Source organism: Triturus cristatus, chromosome 9 (assembly GCF_964204655.1).
Source record: "Triturus cristatus chromosome 9, aTriCri1.1, whole genome shotgun sequence".
Lineage (NCBI taxonomy): Eukaryota > Metazoa > Chordata > Amphibia > Caudata > Salamandridae > Triturus > Triturus cristatus.
In genome coordinates this window covers 382,405,398-382,418,065 of record NC_140592.1, presented here as the reverse complement: position 1 = coordinate 382,418,065, position 12,668 = coordinate 382,405,398, and the positions used below count along the sequence as shown (strand labels likewise).

General features: G+C 42.7%; 1 protein-coding gene across 5 annotated transcripts in view; it reads right to left on the bottom strand.

Moving 5' to 3' along the window:
- The window catches only part of RYR1 (ryanodine receptor 1), a 1,245,571-nt gene that overhangs the window by 992,550 nt on the left and 240,353 nt on the right, over positions 1 to 12,668 (bottom strand). For all 5 annotated transcript variants that reach the window (XM_085625233.1, XM_085625235.1, XM_085625236.1 and 2 more), the window contains exon 13: positions 5,877 to 6,063. In XM_085625233.1, coding sequence (XP_085481359.1) covers positions 5,877 to 6,063 — 187 coding nt within the window. The remainder of the gene's footprint in view (positions 1 to 5,876; positions 6,064 to 12,668) is intronic.

Below are 12,668 nucleotides of genomic sequence, written 5' to 3'. Positions count from 1 at the left end.
AATAAATAAAACGAATTTCGTAGCGCACGCTGCATCGCAAAATGCAATGCAGCGCGCGCTACGAAATTCGTTTTATTTATTTAATTGTTTACTTACCACCAATTATCCATATTCCAGTTTTTAGTACCACCCATCCTGCCCCTCCCAGCCCCGCCTCTCTGCCCCACGGAACTCCCTCCACGGGCCACGGCTGATAATTGGAGGTAAGTAAACAATTAAATAAATAAAACGAATTTCGTAGCGCGCGCTGCATTGCATTTTGCAATGTAGCGCGCGCTGCATTGCATTTTGCAATGTAGCGCGCGCTACGAAATTCGTTTTATTTATTTAATTGTTTACTTACCTCCAATTATCCATATTCCAGTTTTTAGTACCCCCCACCCTGCCCCTCCCCCGCCCCGCCTCTCTGCCCCACGGAACTCCCTCCACGGGCCGCGGCTGCTCTTGTGTCTGTCACAGTGCACTGAGTATGGCATTACAGGAGGCATCCTGCACCCCCGCTGCAAAGTGCAACTCACAACAGGGCACAGCAGCACATTTCATTCTGTCAGGGTGTGCACGGTTGCCTAGTTATTTGAAGAGAGTTTTCTAATTATCATGAATGGTTGATAATTCTAAGACTGCATCCTCCCTCAAGGGGCTATTTTGCCTCTCTCCACAGAAAATGTATGATTTCCAAACACGGAGCACAGCTACAAGACTTGTTTCCCTTGTCAACTTTGTTAGTGGACAGTGACTACCCAGGGGATTTTGTTTGGAGCTCCACCATAGGCAAGGGTAGTTACAAAGAGTCAATGGGTCCTGACTTGGCTCTTCCAAAACCAAAGCTGAGAATCATAATGAAGAATTGCATAGTTATTAATTTTCAAACATCTAACTAAATATATATATATATATCTGTTTCATCTATCCTTTCTTTCATTTATCATTTAGTTTTATGTATCAGTAAATTTCCCAAGGGCGTGAAATAGGTATTCCAGGGCACTGATGTCCTGGAAAGTTTGGGTACACTCACACAGATCCATGAGTTTAAAAGTAAAGTTCTACGCGACCCATTTCAACCTTTGAAAGAGTTGTAGATGTCCTGTCAATGGCAGGAGCAGGAATGGATTGGAAACCAAGGGCTAAATGCAAGAAGCATTTTGCAGTTGAAAACAGCCCGATTCACAGAATTGGACCATTTTCTACTGCAAAAAATGCATTTTGTGAAGTATTAATGCAAAATTACGATTCTGCAACATGTTACCGAATTGTAATTTGGAATTGTGAATACATACCGATTCGGTATTTGGAAGGAGCGTGTTTAGAGCATCCCTTTGGAAAAAAATAATAACAAAAAAAGAACACTTACCTTTTAAACAGCCGCCGTCTCTCCGTCGTGTTGCCGCTCTTCTTGGCAGGGTCTGAAGCAGGAAGCAGGCTCCCCAAAGCCAATCACAATGCTGCATTGCAGCATTGTGATTAGCTCCCTATGGCAAATCACAATGCTGCAATGCAGCGTTGTGATTGGTCTGAGTGCCACGGTTCAGCACTCAAACGGGGACTGGGATCCTGTGCATGTTCCTCACCAGGCTATGCATTACAGTCCGGTGGGGAAGATGCAAACTGCAGATAACTGTTTCACCGGCCCAAGACGGTCGGCTAAGCAGTCATGCACACTTGGAGTGTGCAAACCACTCCTCCCCCCTGTGACCCCAGCCCCGCCTCGCAGTAACCCATCCCCGTAGCAAAGAAAAATAAAATGATAATAACAAGGTTATTATAATTTTATTTTTATTTTTTTCTGCTCTGCGAGCAGTGGGGCGAAGCTCCTCCTCCTTAGCGGACGAGCCGCCCCTGATCTTCATACATCTAGCCCCAAAAGCACCCCGGCAAAGATTTCAATTAAAGTCTCTATATTATGTGGAGCAAGCGATAAGTTAGACATATTTTGTACCGTCGTATTTGTCGTATTCCCCACAATAACATATTACAATTTTTTTTCAATATATTGTATTATTGAATGTAACTATTTGTGCGCTCTCTCTCTCTCTCTACCCCCCCCCCCCCACACCCCCACCCCTGTCTGTGTAGATCTATGGCTTTATCCCTCATATCTCTCTTACAAACTATCACTTTATTACTCAGTCTTTTAATCCAACCTCTCTCTCTCTCTTTTTTTCTCTCTCAATTTAACTTAATATGTCTCTTCAACACTTTCCCTCTCGTTTTATTTCTCTATGTATAACTCTTTATCTTTCTGCCATGCTGATTTCCTTTCCTTAACTCACTCAGCTCCCTTGTTTCTTTTGTCCTCTCCCGTCTCACTGTTCTCTACTTCTATTCTCCTGCTAGATGTGAAGTACAGTACTCATCCTAAGAACTGGTAGGCATCTCTGGGCTCTGCACAGTCAGAAGCAGGGCGGCTGTACAAAAAGGCACCTAGCTGTGGGCCTTGCCTGTGGGCAGTCAGGGAGATGCAAAGTTTTACATGAGTACCAGCAATAATACACATGCTTCAGTCTGCATAAATTACTGCTTCAAATATAACATGGACATAATTGCAGATCCTTGCTCTTCTCTCAATATCTGCCAGGTTTACAACCTCGGCCTCAACCACCCACCCATAAACTCCTATCACTGTATGTGACAGAGATAGTGCTTAGTTTGTGCTGGTGTTTTCCAGTGCTGGGCACTTATTTGTAAACACCCACACATATTTATGAGAAACAACCACATGGTGATGCTGTGTGTGTATTTGAACGAAAAGTTTATTAATGGAGCATTATACTATTTAATGTAGCTCACAAATGTTTAATCTTGAACTTAAACATGCATTTTAAAGTGACATAGGTTTTTCCACCTGCAGCGGACCAGTGAGGAAGACCTCGGGTCCTGGCACTATTATAAAAAAAAAATTGGGACATATTAATAACTGACAGAGAACTTCCCAGGCATCTGTCTATCTGTGCACTGATCATCCTTCAAGGCTGGGCACTCGCTGTGGAACAAAGAGGCCAACCTTTCACAGTCCCTTCTGAAGCGGTTGTCATGCCAAGGGGACCGAATGCAATAGTGTCCTGTTTTTAAAAGCTCTGAGGAAGATCTTTGGTGTATCACTACATCATACAATTCCTAAGCTGCCCCAGAGTGCACCAGTCACGTGATTCACCGCATGTCCAAACCTTGCCTTGGCTGCATGATGAGAGCCTGCCTCACGAAAAGACATTATTTGACAACTACTACCACACAAGCCCCGACAACTGAGAACCTCTATCAGTGCCCTTGTTATGCTATGTGATATAATTGGAACATTTGACCTATGCCAGGCCAGGATTGGTCTCACTATGTCATGAATTTGATGTATACATGTCACACCACCTTTCCCTTGTCCTTCCTCGCACAATCACTCTGACCCTTCAAACCCCGTCCTTTTCCCTAGCACTAGAGCACCTTTCTCAATAAGTGATTTGATTGATTGGAGATGGGAGACCAACTGCGTTGCCAAACCAAAAAGTGAATTTTTGCTGAAACATTAAATTGCATTCAGTGCAGATCAACCTGCAGTGGTAGTGTGAATGCTGCTCTTTATTTCTTTTTGTTTTCAAAAAATGTTGCTACTGTGACCATTTGTTTATTATACTGTAAGTTTAACCGGGGTCTGGTAGCATTTCGAGTATCCCCATTGACATATAACACTCACAATGAGACATTGAGTGGTTGGGACTGGCCGGCCAGCACTATCACTATCGCGATGTACAAGGCTTCCAGTCCTGAAAGCAACCTCCATGCCCTGGCCAATGTTGTTTCTTTGTGTTATCACTCTCTGAGCGCTATTAGAGGAATATTCCTTCTAAATACATTTCTCCGAAATTAAATGCTCATGTGATAAGGTCAGTCACTGTGACCTTGAGAAAAACAGGCCATAACTTAAAACGGATATGGGGTTGGGAGATGATTCCTCCTGAATGATTTAGAACAAGAAGATGAAAGATGCACCTTAAAGCATAATTTTCGTACCACAGCTTTAAAAAATGCAGGTTCTGATGGCAGTTTACGACTCGAGAAAAGTTCACGGAACTATCTAGTGCATAGAGACCCAACTATCAGACGCATTTTTATTCTACGGTAGCAAAAAAGATATTCATTCATCCATCAAAACCTTGTTTACTCAGTCTAACACGTTTTAGTTAAGTATATGTGCTTTCTTATAGTTTTATGCTCCAAAGTTGAAAAATTCATATATTATGTTCACTCTGCATAAAACAATATATAGTATTTGGCACTTGTCTCCGAATGGCAGTCACTGTACATCAAAAGTCAATCAATAAAAGAAATCCCAAGTATGCACTCGTGTGTTTACTCTTCTGCTTGGATTTACAACTGTATTGATTTCACAGGGTCCGATTCACAAAGCAATTCCCAAGTGTAACGTCTTCAAAGTACACACACAAAAGGTGTGATTTAGGAGTTCATATTTGCTTTTGAAGGGAGTTACTCAGGCGTAATAATACCCCAGTATGGTGTAATATTATGCATGATTAAATCTTCTCTCGGGGTCAGGGAGTGAGCTACAGAGAGGAATACCTTAGAAAGGTTGGTAAAACAAGCAATCTTATGAGTTGGGGGGTCTTTACAAACTTCTCCACGACCCATTTGCACCCTGAAAAGAGTCAAGAATTTACTCCTGTCAAGGGCAAGAGCAAATCTGTTTCCAAGTTGGCAACAGGAAGAGTAATACCCCCAAAATTCCTTGATAATAGATGTTTTCATATTAAACATACAAGTTTAAGTGCACTAACGCAAAGCTCTTTGCACACGGGAAATTGCACACAATGTAGGCAAGTAAAACTGGGAATTTGAAAACCTTCCCAGGACTACCTCTGGAATCCTGGAGCGTTGCATGTTTCCTGGAGTACTGCTGGATACATGTTGTGAATTTAAAAAAGTGAAATTCTGCATGCACGTGAAGAAGTATACCAACTGGTATACATTTACAATTTTCTTCAAATGGTGTCTATAAAAATTTCCAGGAGTACTCTAAGAACCTGGCAAGAGTCGCAGGTTTCCGGTAGTAACTCCGGAATTCTCTACAATTTTTAAGTATAGGCATTTCTGCAATCGAGTTTTCATAGTGTATTAGTGCAATTGCACTTGTATTTATTTTTTCCTTCAAGGTAAAAATATTTTCTGCTTCTTTCAAACCCTAACAATTTTTAGAGTGTTCCCATATCAGTCTGCGAGGCATGCTGTTTTCAAGTATGGACTTGAAGCTCCACCCACTCTCCGTCCATATTTTTCATTGGCTTGTCATTGTCCTTTGTAAATTCTGTCTTCTGATTCGTTAATAGGCTTGTTAGCCCCTCCTTAGTACCGCCTTGTCTTCATTTGTAACCTCCCATGAGGACTGGCCCTTTTACTTCCGTTGTTACACGGTATGTCTTATTTAGTCTGTAACACTGTTTTCTTTAATGCGTTTCTCCTACTGGAGGCAGGACATACTTTCCTGCAACTTTCAGCACGCCATGTGCGATTTCATTTTCAAGGCAGCCCAAGACAATAGCGGCCGAGGTCTTGCATTTACAAGAGTTTGAGCTATTGGCACTGTAAATGATAATGCCTTTATTTATGCAATGGTTTTGACAATGTAACAAATGCAATGTAGCTCATTTTAGTTCTGTTTTTAACCAAATGTATTGTCGTCTTTTTTCTTTGTGCTTTTATGGTAATTTTTTGGCCAAAATAAAGTTTTCTGATGATGATGATTTATGTGTTAATTATCAAAACAGATAAATAAAAGGCATTGTCATTTACAATGCCAACAGCTTAAACTCTCGCATATGCGAGATCTATTGCATTGCAAAATGCTTGTTGTTTTCAGCTATTCCTTCACTCACCTCCTCCTGGAAAAGGTTTTGACGATTCTTAAGGGAACGAAGCTTGGTCTGTTTCTCTTCATGCTGCAGTTCCTCATCCGGGTGCTGGAAGTAGGAGATGAGATCTTGAAGGCTGAGAATAACTGTGTCAATTGGCAAAGATACCGGTGTCTGTGGCTTATTCTTTCCCTGTAGGCTATCAAGTCCCCTGGAACACAAAAAAACAAGCTCGTCATATAATTCTTAGAGCCTAACCCTTTTCTACAATTAATTCCTAGTGACATATTCTGCATTAGAAAATCCTACACATTCCAGTGAATCAACCGCTTCTAAAGTCAGTGTTGAGCTAATTTATCTCTAGGCACTAGAGTGAATGTAGAGTTTGAGAAAGGTAATATGTAAACATGTCATCGTGTGTATCACTTCGGATGTTGGACCTCAGATGGTCCTGTCTGCATGGCTTACCGTGCCCTTCCCAAGCACTCCTCTCCTCAGCCCCCACCTTCAAAGAGCACTCTTTTTCTTTGTAGCTTGGTTTGCCCTACACAGCTTCCTGTGCACATACACAGATAGCTACAATTCCTTTCCAGTTGTGCTGATTTGAGTTGGCAGTCTCAATATGCTACAACTGAGCCTGAGGTATCCAGAGATGCAGCGTGCTTGTACAGTTCACAGGGCAAAGCATAACAGTGGTTCTGTACAGAATCCCTTTTTTAACGTCATAATACAGTTCATAGATTAGTAGCACATTGTTCTGATCACCAGGCACCGCACTTCAGCCGTTAATTGTCATGTACTGGGAATTTGGAATATCTAACCAGATTCTTTGTCTTGTTTACCGCTTAATGTTGTTTCAAAGGTGAAATTACTGTTATTTAAAATTTGACCTCTCCCATTTTGGACATAGGATAAGATGTGCTGTGACTATTAAAAAGTTTATAGCAAATGGCTGTTTTCATTAATTCAGTTATGCCCTTGCTGTGGTAGCAAAGAAGGCAATCTTTCTGATCTTCTAGCGTTTTTTGGGGATAATTTTCTACATATCATGCAACCCTATGTCTTGTGTCTCGTAAATGCGTTCTGTATGGGGGCCATTCATACAGAGTTTTTTCCCCCAACAGGCAGTGCTTCATTTGAGAAAGAATAAGTGTCGGACCCAAGGTTTTCCGCAGAAGTTCACCGCAGGTACTGCCGAAGGGTGGGGTCGATGGATACCCTGGCTATCTTGTCTTGATTTAAGCTTATGCACTCCCTGTCCCTATTTTCTCACTAGTGCAAGTTCTTTTTCCGCCCTGCTTTCCTTTATCACTGTCTTTCTGTCTTTCGCTTCATCCTTCTAGTTCCCTCTCTTCTGGATCAAAGTCTGATCATGGAAAATAAGTCCCAGTCCCCACAAATTCTTCTCAGTGTGAACCAACTGTAACCATCGGCACAAATTAAGGACTGCTTTCGCGTACCACATGGCCTGAAGAGAGTTTTCTTAGATGATTCAGCCACCCCTTCTCAGAATGTTTACTTTAGTCTGAGCCCAGAAGGCAACACTCAACAGCAAGGCTACAGAAGGGTTGGAGATATCAGGAAAAGAGAAAACGTCTGTAAGGTATGGAACATAGACTTATAAAGTGAGCAGAGTCCAGATAGACTTCCATCCCACAAGACATGTTAGAAATCTGAGGTATGGTGGTGTCTAGGTGTATAGGCTTCCAATGGACACTCACCTCACCAGTTCACGCTTGAGAGGTGACTGTCTACTAAATGGGTACTGGTTAAAGCCTTTCATGCATGCTAAAGTGGTGTACTCCTATTTAGTTTCACAGTACGACAACATGGAAGGGTTCAATCCAAAGTGCCATTCTGTCATTGCTTCAACTCTATGATACCCCACAGTTTTTTGATGAGATCACAACGATTCAGGAGAATATCTCCCAAAAAAAAGTAATAATGACTGAAAACTGTACGCTATATCCTATCTTTGGTTATGAATAAAATGCCTATCACATGGATACACCAGGGATATCAGCCAAAAACATTTGGGAAGTTAAGGTGTATCAAGATCTTGTGCCACACTACAAGAAGAGTTAGGACTGGAACTTCACATGCAGCAGCCTTTGATTAGCTCACGGCAGCAGCAACTGCATGGGGTGGGCATGGTAAGTTCTATGGGCACTCTGTGGTTATGAGCTAGGTTCTGACAGCAAACATCAAGATCGGGATTTTCTTCCTGAAAATAAAAAAGATAATGCCCTCCTCGCCATGGGAGTCATTTCCCATGGTGAGGGGTGCATTTTTTGTTTTTTACTGTCCCTTACCATCAGGGTTTGCCTAGCGGTGATGGACAGTAAAAAACAGCTATATGTCTGCCTATCCTAAATAAGGAGACGGACATATAGCCAGTTCCCTCACGGCCCTTACTCTGTCAGAGAGTTTTGGCTACGGCAGTGATGAAGGAGTCCCCGCTGTAGCCAAACCTATGGTCTGCTTTCAGTTAAATCTGGCGACCGGACAACTGTGTTGGCAGGGAGGGTACACCATTACTGTAGCAAAGGAGTTACCTCCCCATCAACATCTAAATCGGGCCTCTCTCTTGCTTCAGCAGGCAATGGTTTTGCGCGTCTTTGCAACATGCTGGTGACTAGATGAATTTGCAGAAATCTATTTCTATAAAAGAACCCATGGGTGCCAAAATGTCAGAAATTTCACTCTCCATGTAAGGGGATGTGAAATCTCCGTGAAAACATCCAGGAGCTACTTGAACTCCAGCAACACAAGAAATTCCAGAGATGGAAGATGAAGCGTACAGTGACTTGCTTTAAGATTAAGGCATGAAGTAAAGCTGTAACTGAGACTATCCCCCAAATAATTTATCCTCTTGTTATGTACATGCCACTATTTCATTCAGCAGATGTGTGTTGACCACAGAACCTCACTAGTGAGTGTCTGAGAGTGAGTGCCCCTTGAAAATTCATGTAGCCCGTGGTCAATTTCCCTTCTGTTAAAGAAACGGACGTAAAGATTGAGAGAGAAAATCACAATTGTGTTCCATACTGCTAAGGGTTCCTTCCAGTTCTTAAATAGTGTGTGTATTATTGAGAACAATGGCTAGGAGATAGCGAAGAAGGTCGCTGGCTATACAGTGAACACGCTATTAGTCTTTATAATGATAGCACTCAGCATAACCAATTGCCACTACATCCTTGTTGAGAAGCTGTGGGTTGTAACATGTGACAACTGCACTGAAAATATAATATTCTATGATTTTTTTGCAGACATAGTTTCCTTAAGTGGGACAGTACAGCAGAGAGCAAGAATAGCACAAGTGGGAGGAGAGAGGCGACAGAACTCCTGTAAGAGTTGAAAACAGATGCACAGTTTAAAGTAGTAAGTGAAAAATAGCACCTAAAAGATCAAAGCACCAACTGTGGGTCCCTGGTCACGCGAGACAAGGGCAAAGTCAAAAAGTTAAGGCAACTGCGATGGAGTGGAGCTTGGTGGGCTACACAAAGTGGATTGGGCCCATCTCGACTTACGTTTGGACTTAGAAGAATTTTTGAAGACAAGTTCCTGAAACGATAACGTTCAGTGTGGCAAAGGCAGTCAGCAGTGTCCGAGGAGGAGGTGTCACCATCAGGGGGAGCTGCTGGACAGAACCGCAATGATAATTTCTGCCTTCGGACATTGTCGCTTTTTTTAGAACTCAAAAATCTTCAGTGAGACGAAGCTCCAGGCCGCAGCTGATGAGGGCCCAAGAGTCGGATACCTTCGTTGAGAGGTCCTGCTGAACAGAATTTGCTACTGCGGAGAAGAAAGTAGCGATGGCTACCAAAATCAGACTGACCAGCGATGCACCTTGGACGAATCAGTCGGCAGGTGGGTCCTGATCTTCTGTAGGTTCTTCTGGCACTTTTTGCTCGATTTTCTTCTCCGTCCCAAGTTTTAGGGTTAGGCAGGAGCAATACCTTTAACACCCTTTTCAAGAGTCCAGGACTCACTCCAGGCAGAGGCCAGGTGCAGTGTTCAAGGTCTCTGGAGCTTGTATGTCCTTGCAGCTCAAAAAGGAGGCCAGTCACTTAGCCCTTGGTGTCAAAAGGTGATCCTGGGTTCAAGGACCAGGTCTAGTCCTCCTTCAGTCAGCAGGGTAGCAAGGATATCCTTCCAGCATCAGGGCAGTCCTTCTGGCAGCAAGGCAGTAGACAGTCATTCTTCTGGATCTTTCACAGGTCCAGGAGTACACTGAAGAGGTTGTTTAGGATGTCCAATATTTATATCTGGTGCCAGCTTTTAAGGTGAGTGTGAGATCCTGGCTACCCCCCAAATCTGGTTCTGGAAAGTCCTCCCCTACCCCTGTCAAGGCTCCAGGTAGTATGGGGTGACAAAAGACTGGTGTCCCTTTGTGTGAGTGCTGGACGCAGCCCTTTGAAATTTAAGTGGGGCAGGGAACAGCGCCAGCCCATCCATCCTGGCAGGATGGCCTATCCTGCCAACATCTAGTCCCCCTTTGTCTCACTGTCTGGGAGGAATAAACAAATGCCAACCGCAAGCTATTCACAGCCATGTGACGCAGAACATAGGCTGAAGGCACCAAATGGTTGGGACAAGAAAGTGGCAACTTTCAAAAGAGGCATTTTCTGAATTGCTACTTAAAATCTGACTTTATTATTAAAGAGAATTTTAAATTACAATTATTTGAGTTCTAACTTGACATTCATATCTGTTCCCAACCAAAAGCTATCCCTTATTAAATGTAATAATGTAACCCAATGTTATCCAGTTGGAGAGATAGACCTTACAGTAGTGAAAAACAAATTTAGTAATTTTTCACTACCACGACATGTAAAACTTAAAAACACATTTCCATGTAGGACATGTAGCACGTGGCCTGGTATTGAAATACTCCTAAATTCATTTTACACCGTACCATGCCTTGTGGGTTATTTAGGGGTGACTTATATGTATTAAAAGGGAGGGGGGGGGTTAGGCCTGGCAAATGGGTTATTTTGCCAGGCTGAAATAGCAGTTAAAAACTGAACTAAAAGCTGCAATGGCAAACCTGAGACATGTGTTAAAGTGCTACTTTGGTGGGTGGCACAATGAGTGCCGCGGGCCCACTAGCAGCATTTAATTTACAGGCCCTGCATATATGTAGTACCACTTTACTAGGGACCTACAAGTAAATTAAATGTGATGAAACCAGAGAAGACAAATTAGATATTCTTAGTACTTTGTGCTAAGAGATTGAGATTGTTTGAGATCAAAAACAGGGTAATTTTGTTAGGTAAAAAAACGACAAAATATATGGATGAAAGAGATAACAGCGGCATCTGTTTGATCCTAACATATGTATGTATGCATGTGGCATTTGGAAAGAGTGAACCTAGCCAAAAAGGCTGCGGATTGCTGTACAGGGTCAAAGACCAGCATGCATTCAGTGTATGATCGGAGAGGTACCTGGTTAATTGATTGTTATTTCACTGTGATGTAGAGTTCTTTTAAAAAGTGTGTATTCTACTCTTTCCTAATTTGGAGCAGTGTTTTGGTGGTTCTTATAGATACAGGATGTTGTTCCAGATCCTGGGTGCATAGATGCAAAAGCCCTGCTGCCTTGCTTAACCTTTTTTCTCTTCTTAATATCCAGTCTGATGGTGGCCTGGGTGCATGTGTGCCAAGAGCTACCAGAGATTGTGAGTTTCACTGGGTGAGCTTCTCTGCAATAAAAGAGGGGGGCTGGTCATGATGTCTTTTTAATGCTGCAAGCTGGTTTTGAAGCTAGTGTAGGGGCTGGCAAGGGGGGGCAATGGAGATCTATCAGGGTGGAGGCAATGTGTTCATATTTCTTTGACCCTCAATGAGATGAGCTGTGTCATATAGGATGCCCTTGAAGGGTGCCAGTTTGATGCCTGGGAGGCCAAGTGGCAGGGCATTACCACTATCCAGATGCAACAGCACAATAACTTGAACACCAGTTCTGAAGTCGCTCTATAAAATAAACTGTTTCACCTTCTTTAGGAGAGAGAACTAGTACCAGGACATCTTGAGGGTGAAGTTGGTCCTCAATGCGAATCCATGTGTCTTGGCATTGGAGTTCTAAGCTATCAAGCTTTGTGTCATTGAGTAAGGTTTGGTCCATTTATTGCTTTCTGCTCTTATCAAGTAGCACACATTTTGTCTTGATGGAGTTAAGCTTCAGATAAGCACTGGACATCAGGAATGGGTGAGGTGCAAGCATTGTGTGAGTCATTAGTGTCTGGAGCAAAGAAGACTTTCAGGTAGAGTTGTGTATCACCTGCATATTGGTGAATCTTGGAGTTGTTATCAGTGAGTGGAGCCCAAAAGGGCTCCATGTAGACACTGAAAATGAAATGATAGGAGAGAGTATGGAACCCTGGAGCACTCTGCAGGTGATACGAATCTTTTAGGACCTAGAGGCGCCCATGTGAACAAACCTATAACCTATATGAGAAGTTGTCTGCATAACTTGACTTCTTGAGCCTGGGGAATGGCAGCGCTCTGTTAGTGTACAATCAGAGGGAAATTATACCTACCCAACAGAAAATACATCAAGTTTTTTAGAACAAACCCCACTGTTGCAACCAGTCCCTCAGCAGTTGTTTTGGTTCCCGCATATCATTCCAAAAAAAAATTACTTTCTCAACTTCAGATTACTACTTGCTGTCATGGCACATATCAGCTGAGTAATATGACCCCATATGCCCTGAAAGTAACAGAAGCAAACAAGCTCTGATTCCAATTAACCCGGACGCAGAGGCCAAAGAGGTTGATCTTGTCAAGTCAAGAGTCCCATTACGAGTTCCCCAT